Consider the following 25,978-nt stretch of genomic DNA (forward strand, 5'->3'; position numbering starts at 1 on the left):
TTACTAGGACCACTGCGTCCAGCCTGGGTGTGTGTGTGTGTGTAGCAGGCCCTTGTGCTCACAGATAAACACTAAGGGGACCAGAAATGTTAAACACACAGGGTTGTCTCTTCAAGGGGGGAGATGTACAACCTGTTTTCTGTCCAGAAGGCTGGGAGCAAACATGGTTAATAGCCTGGTGACCTTTGTGCTGTCTGTGTGGCCAAGCTTTCCTCCCCCAGACCCTTATCTTGAGCTGGTTTTCTCAATCTGCAGAACCTGTCTTTACAAAAGATGCCACTTTACAAAGAGTTTTGACGTAGTCATGTCTTAAACTTTGTTGTGCACTGATGTGGGAATGGTTTCTTATTAATAAAGAAACTGCCTTGGCCCATTTTATTGGATAGAAAATTAGGTAGGCGGAGTATACAGAAGAGAATTCTGGGAGAAAGAAGGTTAGAGGAGGAGTCGCCATGATTCTCCTGCTCCGGACAGACACAGGTTAAGATCCTCCCTGGTAAGCCAGCTCTCGGGCTACACAGAATATTAGAAATGGGTTAGAACAATATGTAAGAGCTAGCCAATAAGAAGCTGGAACTAGCCGGGCCAGGCAGTGTTTGAAAGAATACAGTTTCCGTGTAATTATTTCGGGCATAAGCTAGCCAAGCGGCCGGGGTGTTGGGGACGCAGCCCTGCCGCTTCTATTGCAACAGTGCACACTGAGTTCATCATTACTAGGAAACTTTTATCAAATTGTGTTGTACTGCCAGACAGTGGTGGCACACGCCTTTAATCCCAGCACTCGGGAGGCAAAAGCAGGCGATCTCTGTGAGTTTGAGGCCAACTTGGTCTACAGAGCTAGTTCCAGGACTGCCAGGGCTGTTGCACAGAGAAACCCAGTTTCAAAGAACAAACAAACAAACAAACAAACAATTTAACTCTGCTTAAATAAACTACTCAAGGTCAGACAGTCAAAGCTTGAACCAACACCAGTTACTGAAGCGTGTTGAACCCACTGCCTTCTTGCCTCTCTGCTGGTAGGGGTGTTAGCAGAGACCCTTGTAATGGGGTGGGGCCTTCTGGGTATGGCTACTGTGTCTACTGATTTTGGATCAGTACAACTGGAGTCTCCTGTGGAATAGGCTCCCCTGTGGAGTGTCATCTCCTGTGAGGTGGAGTCTCCTGTGGGGTGGAGTCTACTGTGGGTGGTGCCTCCTGTAGGGTGGGGTCTCCTGTGGGGTGGAGTCTCCTGGGGGTGGAGCCTCCTGTGGGGGTGGAGTCTACTGTGGGTGGAGCCTCCTGTGAGTGGAGTCTCCTATGGGTTGCTATACTAGTTAGTCACTGCTTTGCCCTTAGGGCTACTCTCCACTGTGGGTTGGTTTTAGACACTGTTTCTGGCAGCAGTGTGTGGCTCCTCACTCCTGACAACTTGGGAAGCTCCTACGACCAGGCAATCAGCATTGCCTCAGTAACGGGCTGCTGAAGTGGCTAACACACGAGACCCTTCCCTGATCCGCATCCTCACGTTGCCTTCATCTCCACCAAACACAAGGTGAGGAGAGTCCCAGAGAGTCTCCCGAGGAGAGATTGTCTCTGCAGTAATGTGTCTTTTAATAGCCTTTTACAGTTGGTTAGGGCTGGTTTGCCCTCTCTACAAACGTAAACACCAATGAGGAAAAGGGTCCTGGGGCAAAGTCAGTGCTTTAGTATTGAGCCCTTACCTCCTTCAGGTCACAGCCCACTGAGGACCCATCTGCTGCTGAACGCAGCCTTTTGTGCAGCGCTCCCAGTGGTGTGGCTTTATAACCCTCCAGCTTTATGACCCTGTATATGAGTCACGGGCACAGACAAGCAAAATCACCACAACACGATGTCGTTATCTGCAAAGATCCTTGCTTCAAATGGAGAAACTGAGGCTGTTTGGTCTGCCTGATAGATAGCTCATACCCGCCATCTCAGACTCATGCTAGTGGTACTGGCTGTCTCCAGAAGGGGTGTGAGGGATACATGAATAGAGTGTAGTATTCCCCCATCAGCCTTCTCTTCAGCTGGAGACCCCATAAGCCTCAGGACTCCTGGAAGGAGACATGTGTACTCAGGTCACACTGAGTGATACCGCTAAAATGACAGCATCCCATCTCCCATCCCCCAACTCCCAAGGCTTAGCATCTTCCCCTAGCTTCGTGCACACCTCATGCAGGCCGCACATCTGCAGCCTACCTGGAGTGCTGCTGGTCCCAAGAGCGAGGGAGAGACAGCCCATGTGGGTTTCCACCCAATGACTCGATGCTGCTCCAGGAGGCTCCCCAATCTAAGCCCTGAGAGCTCCCTGGGTAGAGTCAGTCCCATTACCCTGCTCTACATAAGGAGTCCACAAGACATGGATGCACTCAGAAAGCGAACACAGAGGTCACTGGGAGATGCTCTGTGGCTTTTTGAGGCTCATTGTCAAGAAATGTGTCTGAGATCCTGTGTAGGCTTCTCTACCCAGGACCCCAATTCCTTTCTATGCCCTTAAGACATGACCAATTGACCAGTGGGCCCTCTTGGAGCCCAGAGACCAAGTTCTCCTGCTGGAATGGGTGTCCCTTCTTAGTCTTTAGCACCCAGACTTGCAAGAGTCACATTCCATATCCCATAGGAGACTAAGAATTTTTGAGTCTATCTCTCTCCTTTACTGTCTTCAAGGCCAATCCCAAGTTTTAGTATTGCATGAGCTCCCTTTCTTTATGAACATGGGAGTGGAGACGTGTGTGAGGGCTGTGTGTGTGAAGGGTCCCAGTGTCCTTGTAGAGACAGGGACAGCGAGGCTTCCAGCAGAGTGGGTGGGAAGAGCCCCGAGCTTTAGGAAGCAGGTGCTAATGCCCCAGGTAGATCCCTGAAAGAAGCTTCAAAGGTTTTGAGAGTAATGGAGGGAGAGGAAGGGACCCAGTCCCACTCCCACCCTTCCACCCCTCCCCGTGCACGGGCGCAGGGAAACCTGGGAGTTCCAGTTGAGGCATTAGCCAGGTGGACAGACTGTTCAATCCTGTGCTTTGTGAGCACGTTGGTGAAGGAGCTGGGGGGAAAGCCAGCGCACATCTCTGTGAATGGAATGACCTTCACCACGAAGACACCAGAGCGGCTTTTATCCCAAGGGCACCGAAGGAACGTTGCAGAACGGGGGGGGGGGGGGGGGACAAAGCAGCACTGTGCCCTAATCCCTCTGTGTGTGCCATCTGTGCCAGGCTGCTGAGGGCTGAGTGCAGGAGTCACAGGTGACTGGACTTGGGACAGGGTGGGGACAGAGGAAGCAGCTGAAGCCAGGTAACAAGGCCCTCTGACCTGATAGATCCTAGGTCCTGTGGGTGTGAGGGAGGGGCCAGGCGGGAAGCAGGATTCTCATATTAACAGTAAGGAGCTCCCAAGTGAGACCATAAAGGCCCTCAATTTCCCATCAGCCTCCTTGAGACTCATGACCTGGCTTGCCTTTACCTCCAAACAGCAAGCAGATAAAGGCGATAAAACCCGGGTGTCTGATAACTTGATGGAAAAGTGGTGGGTCTTTTAAAGACAGAGGTCCAGTGGGGGATGGTGGCACACACCTTTTTAATCTTAGCACTTAAGTGGCAGATGCAAGGGATCTCTGAGTTAGAAGCCAGCCTGGTATACATAGTGAGTTCCAGGCCAGCCAGGGCTACATAGTGAGACCTTGTCTCAAAACAGCAAAACATAAAAGATAGGGTTCCATGTAGCTCAAGCTGGCTCCAGACTCACTGTGTAGCTAAGGATAACTTGTCACCATGCAATCGAACCCAGAGCCTTGTGCCTATTAAGCCAGCACTCTGCCCACTGACCCATACCTTCAGCCTGAAGCAGTGGTGTCGGTGTCTTTGCATGAGCAAACCCCAGTGATGGGAACAGAGACGAGGGCTTGGCTTGCAAAGGGTGAAACCTACCCTGATTGAGTTCCCAGGGCTCACTGACATCTCATCTGCCCCATCTAAGATCTGCTGGAGCTCCTGAAGAACCAAAGTTACAGGATCTCCATAACACAGGGCAACAACAGGACGTTTGAGAGGAGTCCCCATGAGGATCCGGTATCGATAGTGTAGCAGAAGACAGAGGCCTCGAACCCGTCCAATGACTCAACACAATGGACATTTGCAAACAAAACCATTCGGGCAAAAGAGCTGCAAGATTTTCATTTTTACTTTTTATTTATTTATTTTTGTTTTCTTTTGTGGGGGTTGCAAGGGTGGAGGGTGGATATGGAAGGATGGGGAGAGGAGTGGGATTGGGGGACATGATATGAAAATCACAAAAAATCAGTAAAAAGGTTTTTAAAAAAGAAAGATGGACACACATTCCAACAGGCCAAGCTTCTAAAGGCCAAGACAGCATCCTCTCCATAGAGAGGTGCAGTGCTGTTTATTGTCCCAGAAGCCTTCGGGAGTTAGCACAGAACAAGGTAAGAGCCTTGGATGGGAGTGGAAGCCTCACCGAGCAGTGTCAGTTACCAGGAGTCACTCACTCCAGTTGAAACATGCTTTCAACGTCATCTTATTATTGTTTTGGGACATTATTTTATCATGTAACTCTAGCTGACTTAGAACTGGCTATATAGACCAGGCTGGCCTTGAACTCACAGAGATCCATCTACCTTGGCCTCCAAGTACTGGTATTAAGGGCAAAATGCCATCATAGCCCACTCGACATTAAAAAAAAAAATAAAAATCTCCAAGAGCTGTTTGCTGTGTGTTCCCTACCCCCACATCTCCCCTCAGGAGAGTGAATTGAGGGTCAGAGTGGACGGTCAACAGGCAGGGCCTGGTGTCCCACCCTGTGACAGTCAGCAGTGCACAGCCCTTCTTCACGCTTTCCCTGTGTGTTGATCAAGTAGTAGGGCTTGTCATTTGTGACAAACATCTGTTTCCCAGCCCATGGTGGGCAGAAACACACATGCAGGTATGCAGAGGGAGGTGGGCCCAGGGAACCAATGGAACCCACCTAGGACATCGAGAGACCTCCACCGGGAAGTCCCTGGAGCCCCGTGCTGATCCAGCAGTAGCTAACTAGCAGTAGGACACGGGGCTGGCCTTAGGACAGATCTGGGAGCTCGGAAAAAGAGCAATGGAGCTGCCTGGAGTGGGGAGCTACAAACCATGAAACTATGAATTTTCAGCCAGGGACTTGGGCCCCCTGGCTCAGAGGTCTCCCAGGGAGTGGGGGGGGCATCCTAGCCATAAATTCGTGTACGGTGCATCCTTGTGTGCCAATCTTTGCACACAAAGATTGGTCTGTGGTCAACTTGATTACATCTGGAGTTAACTAAAACGCATGAAGTTGGACACACCCGTGAGGGATTTTTTTTTCTTAATTAAATCATTTGAAGTGGGAAGACTCACTTTTAGTATGGATCTTTGAGGTGGGAAGATCCACCACCTTCAATCTGGGCTACACTGACTGGTAGCAGCCTATATAACGATATGGAAGAAGGTTCGCTCGCTTTGGGCTGCTTGCTTTCACTCCTGCTGGCAAGCCCATCCCTTCACTGACATTAGAGCCTACTTTTTATATATAGCCTGTTGGTTCTGTCCTCTAGAGAATCCTAATACACCTGATTATCATTGCTCCGCTTACAGTAGAATCCCCCCGTTCCTGCCCCACCCCCCCCACACAGTGGAAGCCCTCTGCCCATAATCCCACTTTCACCCTTCAAAGGATTCAACTTTGCTGGTGTTGAGGGAGACAGGGTGGCACAGCCTAGCCAGGTCACGGGCCTATCTCACTTCCCTGAGTGCCTGAAGCAATGCAGACAGCTTCTAGCCAGGGCACCGAGCATTCTCTCCAGATTCTTTGAGGTGGGAAGCAGCCCACTGTGGGAGGGGGCCACCCCTAGGCTGGTGGTCCTGGGTTCTATAAGCAAAGAGGAAATGGTCGCCCATGCCTCTAATCCTAGCCTAGCACCCAGGAGTTAGAGGCAGGTGGATCTCTGTGAGTTGGAGGCCAGCCTGGTCTACATAGTTCTGAGATAGCCAGGCCTATATACAGAGACTTGTCTCAAAATGAAACAGCAACAAAAAAAAAAGAAAAAGAAAAAGAAAGAAGAAAGGAAGGAAGGAAGGAAGGAAGGAAGGAAGGAAGGAAGAAAGAAAGAAAGAAAGAAAGAAAGAAAGAAAGAAAGAAAGAAAAGAGGCTGAACAAATCACAAAAGGCAAGCAGAAATCCTCCATGGCCTCCACATCGGCCCTTGACTCCAAGTTCGTGCCTTGGCTTCCTGCAATGAACTGTGAGTCTGGGTTGTAAACCAAACCCTCTCCTCTCCAAGCTGCTTCTGCGCCTGTCTCTTCACAGCGACAGTGACACTGAGACAGCCTTGGAGTCCATTGTGTGCCCTCGCCACGGGCAGCACGGAAACTCAAGCAGGCCACCCCTCGCTGGAACAGGCTGTTTCTCCCACCCTGGGGGGCGGGGGAGCCTTCATCCTAACATCTCCAGCAGATCCCCTGGATCCACAAGGCCTTGCAGCCCAAGAATGAAATAGCTGCTTCCTATCCTGTGTCCTGGCCAGATCTGGTCACCCTGCCCCTGGGGCTGCTATTTGCTGGTCACTCCCAGCAGACCATCAAGGCCTGAGTGTCTGGGGCAGGGGTCAGCATGTGATCAAAGAGGACCATATTCCTGCTGGCTCTCTAAAGAGCATCTCAACACGACAGAGGCCTACTCCAGGGATGGCATGTCGGGGTAAGCTACTGGGCCGGTACAAGCCTGTAGCCACCCTGCCAGCACTCAAGAACACTTACGTCCATTTACCAGGTGGTAGAACCAGCTCACTGAGGACCAGGGAGGTCCTAACCACCCTCAGACTCTGAGCAAACCACTCCTAGGGCAGCTGGGAAGGCTGGGCTGCCCTACCACCAGGGTCTTCAGCAACCCCCTCCGAACAAAGGGCAAGCAACCCCCTTCCCTCCCTGGCTGCAGTGGGTCCCTCCCAGCCCATGTCTGGGGCTGGAACCAGGGACCGCAGTAGGGCCTGTCTTATACCATCCACTAAGGTGTCAGGCCTTCTTTATATGCTTTCTAGGTCCTTCCATCAAGAAGACATAGCGACATTGGACCTGAAAGCAAGTGGAGGAGTGGACAATGGGCAAGTGGCCATGCCCTCAACTTGGGAATGTGCCCTGGCAGGAGGGAGCGGTGAATGAGGTGGCGGTCCCAGAAGGACACCAGGGGGAAGACAGGAGCCTGGAGTTGTAACTTTATTTCAAGCCTTCCTGTGGCTACCCAGGGCAGAGGGAGGCAGGTCTGGCTGTGGCTGGAGTCCCGTCACTGTGGGGGCCAAGCTGGGCTGGCATAGGCAGAACCCACTGGTTTCACATTTTTCTGGGTAGGTGTGGGCACCAAGGGTGGGGCAGGCAGAAGGGCACATGGTGGCCCCATCCTTGAGGTGGTTCAGTGTGCATCTGGGCGGTGCCAACTGGACATCCTAATCAGACCTGGGGTGAGCAGGGGAGGTGGGTAGATTTTCCAACAGACTGGGAGCATACAGTGACCAAGGCAGTGACAAGGGGGCTGGTGAAATTAGGAAAGAGTAACAAACAAGTCTCTCTCTCAGACACACACCCACAGACGCGCACACAGGCAGGGTTCAGTAAAAACATGAACTAACCTCAGGCCATCACACAACACTCGGCCGGCTTCCGGTTGCACCAAAGTCAGACACACTGGAGCGACTACCCCGCCCAAAGTCAATGAATATTCCTTCAGAGTCTGAGTCCACGGACTCCAGGATCTGGTCCACCAGTGTCTCAGGGCTGGAGGTGGGTGGGGAGCCGTGGGCCAGGTCCTGCTCGGGGGAACGAGCAGGGGGGTACAGTCTGCTGGGGCAAGGCCCCGAGTGGGGCGTTGGAGAGGACCTGTAGGTCCCCGAAGGGCCCTGGCCAGGTGTGTCCACAAAGCCCTGGGGCTCAGGACAAGATGTCATCTCAGAGACGGAGTGCCTGCGGATACTTGTACCACCAGCCGCTGTGCCTTCCGCTTCGTGCTCAGCCACGGGATTGAGCAGGGGCGTGTTGTAGCTTTTGGAGCGCACCACCGGGTTCTTGGCGAGGACGTCCCCAGAGCGGGAGCGGCGCAGGAGCCGTTTCTCTGCAGGAACAGACACAGTCACATACCAGGATGGCGGCTGCTGACCCACATGGTCCCTACATGTCCCAAGTCCCACTTGGGTAGAAGCTTCGGGTCAAGTGTCTAACCCAGTAAAGGCTCAGTGGCTGCTAGTTCTGGATCGGCCTCACCAGCCCAGGATACAAGCCTCCTGCCAAGGCTGGAGAGAACTTTAACATTCCCAGCCTTGACCTGAACAGGCAGTGGGACCTCAGCTGCCCCAGTTCAAATCTGCAAGCTTCCAGTGACCTGTGAATGACCCCACGTCAGTCATAGTCATGTCTCATTGTCCTCACCCATGGAAGCCCACGGATCTTAGGTACCAGTGCTTTCCTAGGTTAGACTGGGCTCCTATTCTCACAGGCTGGCACCCAGGGGACAAACCTATATGGAGGAGCTGCAGGGTGGGCAGTGCTATGAAGCAGTTTTTTACAGGCCTCCCTGGCTGTGGAGACACAGACTTGACCATGTAGGAGAAAGGCTTCCATGCAGGACCCTGCAATGCCCCATAGTGACCATGAGGTGGCACTCCTGAGTACAGCAAGCTGTCAGGGAGCCTCTCTGGATCAGGAGGGGTTGCCTTCTTGACCACCAGGTATCCTGCTGGTCCTTGAAGGTGGAAAGCTCTCCCGCTCTAACTTGCCTGAGCTGAGACACTCCCAAGTATTAAGACTTTACACCCTAGGTAGCAGCCCGGATGAAGGGGAGCCTTCCAAGTGAACCCATGTGGTCTGTTCCTATGATCTAGTTTGCATCTCTTCCTGCAGGCCAGTGGTCATCACAGGGACTCACTGACACATTTCCCTGCTAGACCAGAACTGTGGAGGAGGGTGTGGCTTGGTCTCTGGGCTGATACACAGCAGGTGCCCAAATGACATTGGTGAATGAACAAGGGATGGCAAAGCTGGCTTCTGAGGGATGCACCAGGCTCTTTAGGGCCTGCCGTCACCTCATCCCTCCCTGAGCTAGTACAGATGTGACATCTAGGAAATGCAGGTGGCTCTCTGCATGGTAGGTCTTTGTGGGAGAGCCACACTGTTCTGGGGACTGCCTGCTACCCCCCAACACCCCCTCTCCACTGGAGGTCAAGGTCTGCACACGGCAGGGCCAGGCAGGTTCATGGGACAGATTGGCTGATAACTGTAGCTGGGCCCCTGCGGGTTCCTGGTTTTGCCTACACCATTGCCCCAGGCGGTACCCACCGAGGATGCAGGAATGGGTGCAGGGCCCCTCGCTGGAGTAGAGGCCATAGGTGCCCAGGTACGGTGACACCACCTTCTGGATCAGTGTCTCCAGACGCAGGTAGTCTTCGGTCACACCCCGGGACTCATGTACCCCCTGCAAGAGAACGGAGGTCATCCCCTGGCCCAGAAGCAGCTTGTCTCTGCCCCATTTTCCCCAGGAGGACCCCAGAGAGGCAGATGCTGCTGCAGTCTCCTCCATGGCTGGGTGCCCTATAGTCGCATAAGGTGATTTACACCAAAGTCACGGGCATTGGTGTCCTGGGTGGTCCTCTGAGAGACAGCTGGCCATAGCCAGGCGCATCAAGTTCACCACCGGAGGTCCTACTCTCACTGCTCACGCCCGGGGGCTGGGGAAGGGCAGACACAGGCAGGCGAGGATGCTCATAGGGTTAGACAGGACCCCAGCCCATGGATCTTTTTGAGATAAGATCTCATGATGTGTCCTAGGCTGCCTTGATTATGAGATCCTCTTGCTTCTGCTCCTGAGGGTTGGGACTGCAGGTGTGTGCCCCTATGCCCTGCCCACACACTTCTGAAATTTTATGAAGTCACATCTCCCCCGCCTATGGTACAAATCTGACCCACACCTGGTTGCTAGTGTGACTGGCACCCCACCACTAGGACTCCCCGCAGAAGCTGTGATCCTGGGTTGTGAGGCAGGGGAGACAGAGTAGGCCCTCAATACACACTGACCAGCAACTGTGACCTCCAAACAACTCAAGACTTGAAACAGTGAGGGCCAGATTCACCTGGGAACCGACGTGAGGTCAGCAGACAAGTTCACAGCAACCTTAGGGTAAGGTCACTCAGTCTGGGGAGAGGTGGCAGGTGGGACAATGGAAGCCTCTGTGGCAGAGAGGCTATGCTGGGATGCAGACCATAGCGGGAAAGCTGCAGGAGGCACAGTAGCCAGCAGGTGGCAGCACCGCCCTGAGCATTGGTTGCCTCCTTGGCCACAACACCAGAGAGACCTGAACTTCCTTCCATTTCTCAGTCACCCTGCCTGGCTGGATCCAGTCTATGAAAATCCCACCCAAAGGCTTGCACTTGGCTTCATTCCAAGGTGACCACAGCCTCCAACCCAGGGCAGGCCCTGGACCCTGCAGACCCTGAAAACAGCAGCCTGTTCCTTGCTCTAGGCCCCACCCCACAAACCCTAACTTTAAAAGGATTTCCACACATATGGGGGACTCATTACAAGGCTTTTGATGCCTGTGAGCATCCAAGTGAGGCCGCATACCTGCGAACAGTAAAATGTTTCCCTGTCAGTAAAACAGGGCAGTTGGTCCCTCTAAAGTCCTGTAAGGACTGCACGTTGTGAGAACTCAGTAAGGTGAGCTGGCCAACTGTAAGGGGATATATCAGATGTCTCTTCTCTGTCCTGGGGCACGTCCCTTTACTCCAGCTGAACTAGCTGCCCACTGTCCCTCCTCCAGAGCCAGTCTTGTTGATGAAGTTCATCTGTACCAAGTATCTGAAACCAGTGTGGGTGTGTGTCTATCTGTCCAGCCCTGGAAACCAGTGTGCATGTTTGTGTGTGTGTCTGTGTGTCTGTCTGTCTATCTGTATGTCCAGCTCCGGAAACCAGTGTGTGTGTTAGTATGTGTGTGTTAGTGTGTGTGTGCGCACATACACAGGCGCAAACGCCCTTGTCCAGCCCCGGGGACTGAACACACAAAAGCCAGCTGCTGTCATGAGTAAGTAGTTCTGGTCTGGTTCACACCCTGGCCCGAAGGCCTTACTTGCCCACTTCCTACCCAGTTGGTCTCTATCATCTCCCAGTCTTGGGGTCCTGGGTCCCCAAACCCTCGTCCCACCTGCAGTACCAGCAGCATCTGTGCGATGGCAGGGGGGACGCGTGCGTGGGAGCGGGCCAGTGCGTCCTCCAGCTTCACACTGAGGGTGATGGTGTTCCGGAAATGCAGCAGGGCAAGCTGGCGCACCGACGGCTCCTTGCCCTGTGGACACAGGCAGAGGCACGGTAGCCCCGTTTTTAGCATGCAGTTTTATCCTCTTTCCCAGGCCAGGGGTGGGATGAGGGAACAGACCCTAGAGACACAAAGCCCTTCCCCCATTCTATTTCCCACACGAACCCTGCCACAAAGATGTAAGATGCAGGGCCCAGCTCCGCCACTAGGCTTCCCCTCTCCAGGCCAGGAGTCCTTCTTCTTGGAGCTATTTCAGGTACCCGCAGTGTGTATGGACAACTGAGACGCCCCTAACGCCCATGCACTCAGCCATATACCTGCACAGGGTAGAAGATGGCCTGCAGCGTGGGCAGCACGTCACTGAAGAAGAAATCCCAGGTCTCCGCCAGCGAGTCTAGCAGCTTCTGTCCTGTGGGCGAGAGGAGCCATTACAGCTTGTCCTGAACACACCGCGGACCCATCCAGGACAAGAAGCTAAGTAGGAGTGGGAGGACCCTGAGGCCCCCAGCATAGGGCAGCTCTGTCGCCCTGAGCCCCTGTGAAATAGGTACAGGACAACGCTTACAATCTAGAGCAGATGGGACACAATGAGACTAACCCATGAAGGTGCTCAGCCTGGGTGACGGTGAAGGTTGGCACTCATTCCTGTCCTGAGTATGCCTGCACATACTCAGGCATTGGCACAAACCCTTCATCAGTTTCCCTCTTCCCCACCCATCCACTTGGAGAACCCCTAACTGGTACAGGCCCAATCTTGGGCACTGGGGACAGTCAAGCCCCGAGTGGCTCTGGATACCCCCTACTATGTGGCAGAGAAGCAGGATACAGAACAACCATGGGGAGACAGTGGGTAAAGGGTAGCTCCAGGGCCAGTGACCCGGGGTGCAGTCTTTGGCTCCCCCTCGAGGGCCCAGGCCTACTTGTAGGACATGGAGCCAAGGACTGGCAGGGAGGGTTCCTTGGAGTTGTCTGGCGTCTGAGCTGGCTTCTCAGATGGATATATGTTGGGCATGTGACATCTTCCCCCTACCCCACCCTTTTCCCACCTCTACCAAGAGAAAGGAGCAGCTGTGTGGGGAACTGGGTAGGTTGCAGGGACTCAGCTGGCCTCTGGCAGAGTGGTACTGCCTGCCATTGGGGAATGGGGCACCTAACTGTGGTCACCAGGGTAGACGGCTGAGACAAATGGTCTCTGGGACTAGGAATGAACAGGTCCAGCATGTGTCCCATAGGCCTCTGGTGCCATGTGGGTCTGAGTGGGGGGTGGGGAGGGTCCTTGACTACTAACCACCCTGCCTGTCTCCAGGTTTCTATGAAGGAAGCCTGTCAAAGTCTTTGCCCAGCTTTCCAGTACTTGTGGAACTTTCCCTCATGGAAAGCCCCAAGTTCATACAGAGTGAGGACATGGGGGGCACAGAGAGCTGGCCTCAGGAGCAGGCTGGCCTCTGTGTGTGGCCGCCCAGGGCTGCCTGCCGGAGGTCCCGGGTGGCCCACACCTGGCTCCAGGGGCTAGGAGGCTGCAGGAATGCCCGGGGCAGGCGGATGCTCACAGCCCCTCAGAGCCCTGCCTGAACACAAAGTCCCTTCAGTTCCTGCCATCATACAAGAAGAAAGACTGTTCAGTCCTGGCTGGCTGTGGGGTGGCCCTGGGCGCCGGCCAGGGCAGTGTGCCACCAAGTGAAGGTCGTCCTCCAGCCCACAGGGCGGACACCCCACAGAAAGCAGATGTTGTAAGACACAGAATCCAGGCCCCAGCTGGAGCCATGTGCTGTCAGGGACCCGGAAGGATAGCCTGATCCCTGGCTAGGCTCTTGCCTGGGACTGCGGACTGGGCTGTGTGCTGAGGAGTGGGGTCAGCAGAGGCTAAAGTCAGACACAAAGGCTGATGCCTTGCTCTGTGGCTGTAGAGGAGCCCTGGAAAGTTCTTCCAACCAGACCTAGCGGCACCCTCTATGTAAGGAACAGGGTAAGTCCCTAGGGATTGACGACAAGGTACCCTGTGTTTACTGCTGGCATGACACAGCCAGCCAATGTGTGTACCCTGCCTAGGCCCCAGTCAGAGGTGGAGCAGAGAGCTTTGGGGAAAGGCCAGGTTGAGGATCCATAAAGGCTTTCACTGGGCAGTCAGTCTCCCCTTTATGTGGCCACAGGGTGGTAAGAACAGGAGAGAGGTAGGCGGGTACAGCTCCAATTCACAGGCTCCAGGGATGGCAATGACCACAGAGAAATAATGGAGGTGAGGGCTAACGTTGTACAGCAGGGGCAGGGGCACAAGCAGGCAGGCAGCCAGGGAGAGAGGAGAGGCTGCTGGGTGCACAGACACATCAGCTACGCTGAGGTTGGCTTCTGGGTGAGAAGACACAGACCCCGGCCTCAGCAGCCCCGGACCTCTGTGGCCTCTTGGGTGTTGAGCTGGGAACCTTCTGTGAGGTGTCAAGCTATTCCCCTGCAGAGAGCACTCCTGTTCCAACTGGCTTCCTGGAACCACCCCTGGAACCACCTAAACTAGATGACGACGAAGGCCTCACAGGAGGCTGCAGAGAAGGGGGCAGGTGCCAGGCTTTGGACTGCCCTCTGGAGGCTACCACCTCCAATGTGCCCCCTCCAGCAGCTACAGGCTTGAGGGCACAGCTGGCTTCAGGGAACAGGGGATGGATTTCCTGAGGTGGAGAGGGGCTGGGATGGCTGACCCACAGGGTAGCAGTGCGGCTGTAAGGGACAGATAAACTGCTCAGCCGACCACACTTGGAGGCCATATTCAGCGGCAGCTCCACAGCTCCACACAGCTCTCCCTGTTGCGAGGATGGAGTCACGCTTCCTGCTCCGGAGTTTCCCTTCACCTGACATTCACCACACTGGCCTGTCAGCATCTGGTTTATGTCTCAGTCCTCATAAGTCCCTGCAGGGCAGGGCCTGTATCTTTTCTATCTCCAGGTTGAGGGAGAATTCCCCGGAGTCCTGGCCTGAACGTGGTTGGTTCTTTGCTACAGTAGTTAAGAAAGGGGCCCTGAGGGCAGGGCGGCCACAATATGTTACACCCAAGATGTATTCACAGACTGCGGCTTTCCCTGGGCCGAGGTGGACAGTGCTCGTCAGGGCAGCCTTTCCCCTTTCCCTGGGAGGCCCTAAGTCACAAGCATGAGGCTCCACGGGCCTCACAAAGCTGCCCTTCTCCCAGGACCTGGCTCCCCTGGGCTGCGTTGGTGGGAGGCACAGGCACCTCAAGGAATGTGCTGAGTCAGGCGGGTCAGGAGGGTGTGGGAGGCCTCTTCCTCAGGTGCCAAACATTCACCCTCTTAGGGCTTGGCTGTTGCCTCCTCCAGGAAGCCCCCTGCCCTGGGCCTCCTGCCCACACCCAGTTTTCAGGCTTTCTCATTCTTGCCTCGGCCTGCCTTAGCTGATACATAGAGGAAGATGTTGGGGAACGGGGGTCCCTTGGAATGAGGCAGGACTCTGAAGGGGACTGACAGCCATTTGCACAGGGCCCAGCCTGGCACTTGGAAGAGGAACCCGGAGCAGTGAGCGGCTTGAGTGGGCTGCAGGGTTATCCTGCTCTGCTCCTGGGCTGCCACGCATCGAGGGCGACCCCAGCGGGACTGAGTGCTTGTGAGGCACTCAACTAATGTTCACCACAGTCAGCGAGCAGTTAATCACTTTCTTTCTTTCTGTATATGCCAAGTCCCCTGGACACTAGCCTCACCATAGTACCAAGCCCCTCTCAGGACCCCAAGACTATCAGACGCCAGGGGCCTCAAGTGCTGTGACCAGGAAGTCAATCAAAGTCCTCTGCTTCACGATGTGGGCCGAGCCGTGAAGCCCGAGAAAGGACTAGCAGTGCCTGGTATCACACCACGGTTCGAATTCTGCCTCGGCTTTCCCTGTATTGTGGCTATGAACAAATTGCCTTCTGTCTCTGATGTCCCCGTGTGGGAACAATGACCTGCCATAATCTAGTTCTCTGGTCTTTGGATATTTAGATGGGGTTCCTGTTAGGGTCTGGCTATAAGGTGGCCCCTGAAATAGCTTGTGTGTTGATGGTGTGGTCCACAGCCAGCAGCGCTGTGGAGGTGACTGGATCGTGAGGACACTGGCTCCATCACAGGATGGATCAGAGCTGAATGTGCTTTAGGAGGCGGGGCTTGGTGGGAGGAAGTGGGTTGAAGGTGTGATGGTTAATATCGTCAACGTGACAGGATTCTGAACAGGAGATCTATCCGCCCTGGGTGCGAGGGAGTCTCCAGACTGGGTTAACTGAGGTGAGAAGACCTGCCCTGGATGTAGATGCTGGGGTCCTGGGCCGAGCAACACGGAGAACATGAGCTGAGCATCATCATTCATCTCTCTGCTTCCTGGCTGTGGGTGCCATGTGACCTGTCTCCTGTTTCTGCCACCACGCTTTCCCCACCATGATGGGCTGCAGGCTCTGACTGTGAGCGAAAAGTCCCCTTCCATAAGCTGCTTTTGCCATGGCAACAAGAAACATAACATGCACTGTCAGAGTGCCTATGAAAGCTACACGTTGCCTCTGGTCTCTTCCTGGCCAGAAGTTGTTCCTGGACAATAGCTTTGCTGAGCCACATGCCCTCTCCATCAGGACATTGGCTTCATCCCAGGCTCAGCGTGATGAGGCCTCATGTCTCTGGACCTCTGTGAGACAAAATCAGCCCTGTCCCTTTGTGATGGTTAGCTTTGTCAACTTGATACAACCTACAATCTCACAGCAAGAGACGCAATCATAAATTATCTAGATCAGGCTGGCTTCTGGGTATGACTGTGGGGCATTGCCCGGATTACTAACTGATATGAGAAGACCCAGCCTGCTGTGGGTGGCACCAATCCCTAGGCAGTGGGTCCTAAACTGCGTAAGAGAGCTGAGCATGGCAGACAGCAGCACAAATGTGTTCATCTCTCTCTGATCTTGACCGTGACTGTGTGATGTCCCTGCTATGAGGGCCTAGTCCCCGGAGTTATAAGCTGAATAAACCCTTTCTCCCCTAAGTTGCTTTTTTGCAGGGTGTTTGACCACAGCGACAGAAAGGAAACTAGGACAGGACACCCTTCTAAAGCGCTGGCTTTGTCACGGTGACGAAAAGCTGAGGGGCACAGTGAGACGAAGCAGAGGGCCTCTCCCTGGGGTTGTCCAGTCTTCCTGGGCTCCCAAGTGTGGGGGACAGACTCTCCAAGGTCCCCTCTTAGTCCTGTTGCTCAAGAAACCACCTTTCTTTTCTTTCCTTTTCAGCCATCTTAACCAGCGAGCCACCCCTCCCTCCCAGCACCTGCCACACCACCGTTCCAGAATGTCAACCACAAGGGCCTCAGCCAGGCTGATTACCCTCAGCCCTCAGACTCACCCTCGTAGAAGCGTATCTTGTCACGAAGGATCACCATGCCCTTTGTGAGCAGCTGGTTCTGAAAGTGAGCAGAGGCGCCATCACTGGCCTGCAGCTATTCCAGGGTGGTCTGGCCCACAGGACCCCCATGACTCCACCAATAAGCAGTTGAGACATGAGACCCCTTCCTGCCACAGTCAAAACCCCATCCACCCTGAGAGGCAAGCTGCTCGGGCTGTCACAGGTCATATGACATAAAGACATCCTTTGAGAGCCAGACCAAACCTTCCTCCGTGGCAAGGCCCACACACCTGCAGGTACTCAGTGAAGAAGGACCCCAGCTCCGTCTTCAACAGCTGCCTGTGGGGGAGGGGAGATGAGAATGAGTTGAGGCCATGCATTGCTAGTAAGGGCTGGCAACATCCGGGCAGCCAGGGACCAACCTGCTCAGCACAGCAACACAAGCGGCCCAAGAGAACATTTGCCCTCTGTGACCCACAGAATGGCTGGCTCACTATGTATCTTACGGAAGGGAAGCCTGAGGGTCCTAGAGGGACCATGACGTCTTCTACTTCCTCAAACAAACACCTACAGGCCTGACCCTGCAACACTAGGCTCCATCCACTTTCTACCTGCTCGAATCCCACAGCGGGCAGAGTCCTCCTTTCCCAAGTGGCTTCCCCTTTATTCTAAGTAGCGAACTGAGTCTTCATAGAGTGGCAGGCAGGCACTGACTGAGGCTCCCGTATACAGCTGAGGCAGGAGTAGCTCAGAGAGTCAACTACTGGCCTGGGGTCCACACCCATGCCAGATTAACAAAGGAATCTCCATTTTGTGAACAGAGCTGCTTCTGTCTTGTGGAGTCATTTCCGCTCTGATCCTATTCTGAGAAAGCATGGCTACTGTGAGGGTTTGAATGAGACTGTCCCCCCATGGGCTAGGGTCCTTGAACACTGGGGGCCCCAGAAGGTGCCGCTATTTGAGGCTGTGGAACCTTTTGGAGGTGGAGCTTTGGCAGAGGAATTAAGTCACTGGGGCTGGGCCCACTTCCTGTTTACTTTCTGCTTACCCTTAGGTTTGAAGATGTGAGCTCTCAGCTTCCTGCTCCTGCCTCCAGGCCCACCCCTTGATGCTTCCCCACCATGATGGCATATATATATATATTTTATGTGTACAGTATTCTGCTTGCAACACCAGAAGAGGGCCCCAGATCTCACTACAAATGGTTGGGAGTCCCCATGTGGTTGCTGGGAATTGAACTCAGGACCTCTGGAAGAGCAGTCATTGCTCCTAACCTCTGAGCCATCTCTCCAGCCCCCATGATGGCTTCTTATCCTAGAGTGCAAGTCAAGTAAACTCTTCCTTCTGGTAGCTGCTCTCTTGGTCACAGTATTTAATCACAGCACCAGAAAGGAAACAGATACAGCCCGACATCCAGAGTCCTCACGTGCTGAGCCAAACCAAGCAGGAGTCCTAACTTTTCTGGCTACTTGGGAGATGTAACTTGTCCTGAATTACAGACAGCCCTCATCACACGGCTCCGATACACACAAATCCTGGTTACTTGGGCTTGAACCCCCGCCCCCAGCAGCATGGTCCTCTGTCAGCTGCCGCAGTGACTGACTACAGCCAGCGTAAGCTCCTCTCCATCCTGGCTGGTGGCCGAGCATGGCGTTTCCTTCAAAGCTGCTCTGTGATTGGCCACCGTCACCTGTCCTTCCGCTCACACTCAACCCAGCACGTGGCTCCATCCTCTCCTTGTCTCCCAGTAACAACCTGCACAAGACGCTTTATAAAAACAGGCAAACCAGGTGCTGGATCAGGGGTAGAGCACTTGCCTTGCATGTACAAGGCCCTGGGCTCCATACCCAGAACAGCAAACAACAGAAATAAGGACAAGCCACACAGGAACTGGAAACACATGAGGGCTGAAACTTCAAACACAAGCACAAAACCTAACAAAAAGAGGAAGTGACCAACAGAAGCAAAGCAAGCGCAGCCAGGTGGACCGGGCGCTGTTTCCACACACGAACAGGAAGCTGAAAATATCCACATCCAAAATACACCTACAAAACCAGGTCCAGAGGAACACATGTCAGGACATCACGGTCATCCTTGGCTATAGTGAGTCTGTAGGCCAGTTTGGGCTACAAGAGATCCTGTGTCTCAAAAAGCAAATAAATGCATGTACTCCATTTAATGAACACAACAGCATGGCTGGACCCACCTTGGACAGGTTCAGAACACACTCAGTCTCCCCTTGGTGCAAACCTACATGAAGCGCTGACTCAGGCAATTGTACCAATCTTGTCCGGAGCATTGAAAAACAATGACTGTGCGCCAAGTGGGAAGCTCTGAACAAGTCACACTGCAGAGCCGTCCCTGTAAGCTTTGTTCATCTGCTGGTTTTAGACAAGGGTCTTGCTATGCAGCTCAGGCTGGCCTCCAGCTCACTATGAGACCTAGGCTGGTCTTAAACTCACAGTGACCAGTTGTCAGAACGAGACACTGAAATTCAGAAGGCACACAATGTGGGCAGAGTCAGGCCCCGGGACTCAAAGTTGCTCCCTAGTCTTGTGGATTAAAAATGGAATGGTCAGGCACACAGATGCCAGTTGTAATGCGAGCACTTGGGGGCAGGCAGAGACAGGAGGATTGCTACAGAAAGAAAAAGGAAGATGGGGAGGTAATCAGCTTTCCTCAATAGAAACCCCTCTGCGCCCTGAAGGAAGCCAATGAGAAGGTGAAGGGATATGGGATGTGGAGGAAAGACTGAGAAGGTGGTGCCCAATGAGGGCTTAGACTTCACCAGAGGCCTCCAGTCACTTGACAGTGTACTACGGGGGTTTCGTCATGAATGTGTTGAGCTGCACTCACAGTTATCCAGGGATGCATGAGGCCTCAGGGCTGCTAAAGTGGAATGTTCCTCTGTATGCTGTAAATGTGTTTATTATCACTGGTTAATAAAGAAGTTGCTTTGGCCTATGGCAGAGTAGAATATAGCTAGACAGGAAAGCCAAACTGAATACAAGGAGAAGAAGGTAGAGTTGAGGGAAACTCCAGCAACCATCGGGGAAGCAAGATGTGAGGTAATAAGCCACAAACCTCGTGGCAAAATATAAACTAATAGAAATGGGCTAATTTAAGTTGTAAGAGCTAGTTAGTAATAAGCCTGAGACACTGGCCAAACTTTTATAATTAATATAAGCCTCTTAGTGAGGCTTATTCAGGAACAGGTGGGCACGAGACAAACCTCCATTTACAGGCTGCAGGCTGGATACACCTAGTAGACCAAGAAACACTGAAAAACAAAAGGCCAACTCACAGTCAAGACAGCTCAGTGGCCAAGGATACAAACCAATGTTTCTCCAAAGAAGATGCATGAGCAGACAGCAAGCACCCAAAAGATGCCTAACGCCATTAGAAATGCCAACCAAAGCCACAAGGAGCCACTGTGGCAGCCACAGTGCTGTGAGAATCTCAACCAGAAAGAAATGTAGTGAGAGGCGGGGACCAAACTCACAGCTCACACTGCAGGCAGCAGGAGTTGCTCCAAACTGAAACCCTGGCACCTAGAAGATCCAGGCATATGCTAAGAGAAATAATACTATACATCCTTGTAGAATCTTAACATAGAATCTGGATATACACCTACAATCCTGACACTCATGAAGCTGAAGGAGGAGAATCTCAAGTTCAATGTCAGCCTAGGTTATAGAAGTCACCAGATCCACTCTTTAAAACCGAAACCAAGCGGGCGGTGATTGCTCACACCTTTAACTGCAGCACTCGGGAGGCAGAGGCAGAAAGATCTCTGCAAGTTCGAGGTCAGGCTGGTTTACAGAGAGAGTTTCAGGACAGCCAGGGCTACACAAAGAAACCCAGTCTCAAAAACATGAAGCAAAACAACAATAACAAAACAAAACATAGGCAGGTGGCCCACATCCAAAATCCAGGAGGCAGAGACAGGAGGATCTCTATGAGTTCAAGGCCTGCTAGGGATAAATGGACAGTTCCAGACCAGTCACTGATACATAATGAGACATTGTCTCAAAAGAACAAATAGATAACAAAACAAAACCCAGAACTGAATGAAAACGCCCAAACCCTTTGTACAAGGATTCTCCCAACAGCAGCACCCAGCACCCCGTCAGTCACAGGCCACACAGGCAATCAGATGGAGCAGAATCAGTGCAAATCTGGCTCCACCACAGCCAGACCTCAAAAGCACCAAGGGAACGACCGCAGGCTGTCATGAAATGCCATTCATATGAAATGTCCAGAAGAGGGAGTCAGCAGGGACAGGAAGTGGACATGCTTGCCAAGTGGGGTGAATAACGGGCGGTTGTTGCATCACTCTTTTGGGGTGATGCAAATGAACTGAAAGTTTGGTGATGGTCATATAACCACATAGGCACACTCGAGACTTACCAGGGCATTTTATGGGGAATTTTATGGTATATGAGTTACATGTGAATAAAAGTTCATACAGCCAGTGCACAAGCGGCAGGTCCCTCAAGGATGGTGGCGGTGCAGGTACATCGTGGGGCTGGAAATTCACTGAGCGTGCCTGTACTTTCTCCATCACACACAGCACCGTGTCACAGTATCTGAGTGCTCAGGGCAGTGACCTGCTGGTGCCGGGGAGCACGGGGAAGGCTACACTCTGCACCACAGGTGTGCAGTTGGATCAACAATCTAGGCTTATAAAGGCACACTCTGTGATTACCTCACATGGTGGAAGTGTCTAGGGATGCCTAGGTGTCCTGTGACCAAAATGCATGAGGCTCTATGTACACGGGCATGCGTATGTGCGTGCACACACACACACACACACATATAAAGGGAGAAAGGTGTGATGCAAATGGCAGACTTCAACTGTGACTGTCCCTCCTAGGTGGGGTGGACAGACCCCTGCTCACGTCACTGACGAGCCCTTACGAGGTGGTGGGTAACTATTGTATGTAGCCATCAATGGCTCCATCCATAGACTCTCTTGCCGGATCAAGACCAATGACCAGCTATGCATTGGAAGCACAATCAGCTGCAGTTAATTTTCATTTGAGGCAAGGTCAAGATACATCAGGATGGGCTTAAACCCGATATATAGCTGAGGATGCCCTTGACCTAGCTGATTTACTGCGGAGGAGAGCTAGAGTGGAAAGAGATAGTTCTGAACGGCCGTGGACCCTAGAGTCCACAGCCAGCACAGCAATAGGCTTGTCTACTGCCATTATGTAAGGATTTCTGGCATTTTGCTCGGCGCTGAACCCAGCATCTCCCATCACCCTGACTTTTACCTACTTTCTAATCAGGAGCTGGGACACAGGGTGTCTTCTCTAAACCTTACCTCCCAATCCATCCTAGGGAGTAGGGTAACCAGTAGAGCTGGAGGCCTCTTAGAGAGGAGATGGCAGCCACAATTAAAGGGTCAAGAGTGCTGGGCCCCGCCTACTCTGGATTTAAAGATGTCCTCTTTGCCCTCTGCATTCAGCACAGTCTTTCCCTGTGTGTAGTGCTGGCAACAGAACCAGGGCCTCACACATGCCAGGCAAGAGATCTTCACCGGCCAACACCAGACCAACCAGCAGATTTGGTTAGATTTGTTATAAGAAACCTTGAGGAAAATGGGGACCCTGGGCTGGCCAGATGCGCTAGGGACACCGGGGTGCCACAAGTAAGCAATAAGCACAGGGCCTGGGGACTCACCTTGCTCCGTTCTCTATTTGACTCTGGCCAGCCCCCTTCGTGTCCCGGGCCTCAGTTTACCCACACAAGGGCCCTTTCAGGTGGGTGTGGGGTTGTTGACTCCTGTGGGTTTATCCTCACACCCTGCCTTCACAACCGAGGGGAAGGTTCGCGGCTGACTTTCCCAGATATACTTTTGAGTCTAAGGACAGGATGCTCTGTGTCAGGGCTAGAGGTTAACAGCACAGGGTGGTAACACTTCACTGAGCCAGCTGCGTGGCTGTTGGGAGGTAGCATGGCTACCCTGGACTGTATGGCAGCTGCGAGCTCTCTCAAAGCCACGAGAGTGTTCCTCTGTCCTCAGCTCCCTCGCAGCTTGGTTCCCAGCTAGTCGCAGGAAATGAGGGGTGTTCGCGGCTGGACAGTTTCCTGAATGGCACTGGGTCATTAAGCAGGTGGGCCCTTCCTCTCCGACAGAGTAAATATCCTCTGGAAGGCACGGGGCAGCAGGGAATGTGGACATTATCTCAAGCCACTAAGTTCCACCCTGCTGGCCCTAGAAGGGTGTCTCCAGGAGGGTGGGGTGTGGGCCTTCCCTCCCTCACCCCAGTCACACAGATGGGTTTCCCAGGCAGGACTGGCTTGCACTCACCGGACACCCTCGTTGAGGATGAAGAGCTCCTGGTCAGGCAGCCCCTTGCGCTGGAAGACAGCGATCACGCCGTTATGGATGCTGTGGGGCAGACAGGAGAATGGTCACCCAGAGGCATGGGGCTTCTCGCTTCCTTCTGGGCCTGTCCTCTCCTGCCTTTCCGGTCCCATCCAGTTCTCCTCAGCCCCTCCTGAAATCATGGGTGTGCCCATGCCCTGCTAAGACTCCAGGTCTGGGCTCCTGATACAAAGTCTGGCTCACCGGAACTTGCCAGGCATCCTGCACGCCCTCAAGTCCAACCTGGGTAGACCTTCCCTTCCTTCCTGCATGCTTTTAATCCTCCCGGCCAGGACAGATATTGGGGTCCCTTTACATCTCTTCTCTCTCTGCTTTCCTTACGTCCTCCTAACTTTGCCTCCACATCCCAAGACTTCCAGCCCCTATGATGGAGCCCCAATAGTTACTGGGGGCCCAGCCCCCAAGCCCTTTCTAATGTCAACAGTGAAACTGACCCTGTCCAGGCCCTGCTGATTATAACTCTCTGAAGCAGGAAGCTGCAAACACTTTTCTCTAACGGGCCAGAGGGTTAGCTGTTAAAGGTCTGAGGTCTACCCAGTCTCCCACAGCTAGTCAGCTATCTGCTTCAAAATTGTGAAGTTGGGAATGTTTACCAATAAAACTTTATTATTCATACATCAGATGATGGATTGGGTTTGGCTCATGAGCTTGCTTCAGCAGCCCTGCATAGATGTCAGGGAACCCCTGAACTGAACCTACCTAGGAATTAACCTAGGCTGCCATGGCTGAGCCAACAGTTCCCCCTGACACCCCTAACATAGCCAGCTGACCATTTCCTAGGCCAGTCCGGGCTGCTCAGTTCCCCCCCCCCCCCCCCCCCCCCCCCCCCCCCCCCCCCCCCCCCCCCCCCCCCCCCCCCCCCCCCCCCCCCCCCCCCCGCCACCCCCCCCGCCCCCCCCCCCCCCCCCCCCCCCCCCCCCCCCCCCCGCCCTCAGGCCCTTCACTAACTCCAGCCTGATGGACAGCCCGAAGGAAAAAGCCTGGGATGAATCCTGCTCTAGGTTCCAGACCTTGGTGTTCTTTTCCATACATAAACTGAGTGAACACAGCTGGCCACCTCCTGGGGGCCTACAAAGCCTTTTAGGGATGGGTACTCAGGACACCTTGGCCACATCCAACCCAGGGGCCACTCACTGTATGTGGTCCCCACCAACAAGAGGTGGGGACAGTCAGACCACAATTAGAGAAGAAAACACATTTCTGTTCAGTAGGACCAGAATTGAGATGAAGCAATGGCTCACAGTCCTCCCAATCCTATTTTTAGGGGTACACAGGTTAGAACCTGCTCCTTTTGACTCTCAGTTCTATGAGGCTCTGTGGGCCCTTGTCAGTTTGGAGAGAGGGAGAATAGAGAGGGCAAGAGGACCCCATGTGATCTGCCACCCTGAAACACAGAAGCGAAACCCTTCCTATCTCAGCAACAGCCTCCTGGCCAGAGTGACAAGCCCAGTCAGGACATCTGCAGAGGGTCAGTCCCCAGGAAACCACAGGAACAGAGGGATTTCCGGGTGGTGGACAGGGAAGGGCATCCTCAGGTGTAGATCCCCACCCCTCTCTAGCCTCCACTAAAAAACCAGGTTCTCAGTGCAGGCAGGCCAGGCCCTAGCCTTGGAGCCTGTATCACCTCACTGTGTGAACACAGGGAGATGCAGAAGCTCAGCCTGAGGCAGACTGCCACCGGAGGAGGAACAGCCCAGTCCTGAGGCTCCAGGACACTCACCCATGGCTACCCTGGTTCCACTGAGGACTGGCACCAGGGGGCTGATTCCTGCAGGGAGGGGTGGGGGCACTATCTCTCCCAGATACCAGCCTGCTCTGGACTCCTCGGAGGCATCTGGGGACACGGAAATGAATGCTTGTTTCTTATTTGCCAGGGGCCCTCCTTAATGCACCAGGAAGCTGGATGACAGGCCATGCCCCCCACCTCAGACCTGGTTCTTAACGCCCTGGCCCAAGTAGGGAAGAAGAACCAGGAGTATCTCATGACTGCTAAAACCACTTAGTGGTCTACAGCAAGTCAGATCTGCTCTGACATCTGGGAGGCGGCGGACCCGTCACTCACCAGACTGGACTAAAGTCCAGCACAGCACGGACCCCTCCTAGGGAGGCTCCAGATGAAATGCTCTGCATTGTCCAGCTTCTAGAAGCACCTGTGTCCCTTGGCTCCAGGTCCTTCCTCATCTTCAAGAATGGCGAGGGAGGACTCTAGGTCTCAGCTCTCTGGTCGCATCTCCTTCTCGGAGATGTCCCGCCCATCACACAGTCTGCATAAAACCACCTAGACAGTCTGGGGGCCATCTTCTCAGGCCCAGCAACTGCAGTGTAACCACATCTGCTAAGCCTCCTAGCCACGTGAAAGCCCACACCCATAGGCTGAGAACTAGGGCGGGGCCACTTTGGGGCCACTGTTCAGTTGACCACACCTACACTGGGGCCCAGGACAGAGTAAGGCAGGGTGAGTGAAGGCCTGGAGCCCTAGGACCCTCGCCTGGAAGCTCTGGCTCAGTCCTCTGGTCCTTAAAGACACCATGAGGGGCTCTGAATATTTCAGAGTCGAGCCTGGGTGGGATCTGGTCTCTGATTCCTCTCACACTTTGGGCCTATGTGGTCCCTGTAGTTCTCCTAATCCCAATTTTCTCTTCTGTACATCAAGTATATTAAAGCTCCTCCTAAGGTTCCCGACGGTCCTGCTCCTTGTTCCCACCAGAGTTCCCTGGAAAGACAGCTCTATCTAATGCTTGCTTTACCCTGCCCCAGCAGAGACAGGAAGCATCCCTGGAGGCATCCCCGACACTGGGTTCCTGGGTGAGCCGGGTTCAGGTCCCAGACACTGCCGTCAGGGTATCTCATTCTCTTTACTGACAAGGACAGCCCCCTTGGGAGGAGGGCTGGGGGCAGGGACGCACACCTTGCTTGGTGGGGGGGGGAGAG

At 53.7% G+C, this 25,978-nt stretch overlaps 1 protein-coding gene and 1 long non-coding RNA gene across 3 annotated transcripts in view; one reads left to right on the forward strand and one right to left on the reverse strand.

The window, feature by feature from the left end:
* Positions 1 to 443: 443 nt before the first annotated feature.
* Positions 444 to 6,065, forward strand: LOC126493206 (uncharacterized). Its single transcript, XR_007589775.1, has 2 exons — positions 444 to 496; positions 3,967 to 6,065. It is a non-coding gene; the product is annotated as an uncharacterized lncRNA (long non-coding RNA).
* Positions 6,066 to 7,207: 1,142 nt separating this feature from the next.
* The window catches only part of Prr5 (proline rich 5), a 39,634-nt gene continuing 20,863 nt past the window's right edge, over positions 7,208 to 25,978 (reverse strand). For both annotated transcript variants that reach the window (XM_050130044.1, XM_050130035.1), the window contains 7 exons: positions 22,970 to 23,050; positions 16,941 to 16,989; positions 16,651 to 16,708; positions 11,617 to 11,708; positions 11,189 to 11,329; positions 9,330 to 9,465; positions 7,208 to 8,109 (listed from right to left, as the gene is read on the reverse strand). In XM_050130044.1, the coding sequence (XP_049986001.1) occupies positions 7,640 to 8,109; positions 9,330 to 9,465; positions 11,189 to 11,329; positions 11,617 to 11,708; positions 16,651 to 16,708; positions 16,941 to 16,989; positions 22,970 to 23,050 (1,027 nt within the window). In that variant the 3' untranslated portion in view covers positions 7,208 to 7,639. The remainder of the gene's footprint in view (positions 8,110 to 9,329; positions 9,466 to 11,188; positions 11,330 to 11,616; positions 11,709 to 16,650; positions 16,709 to 16,940; positions 16,990 to 22,969; positions 23,051 to 25,978) is intronic.

This window comes from Alexandromys fortis, unplaced genomic scaffold (genome assembly GCF_014885135.2).
Source record: "Alexandromys fortis isolate MF-2015 unplaced genomic scaffold, M_Fortis_MF-2015_v1.1 scaffold_28, whole genome shotgun sequence".
Lineage (NCBI taxonomy): Eukaryota > Metazoa > Chordata > Mammalia > Rodentia > Cricetidae > Alexandromys > Alexandromys fortis.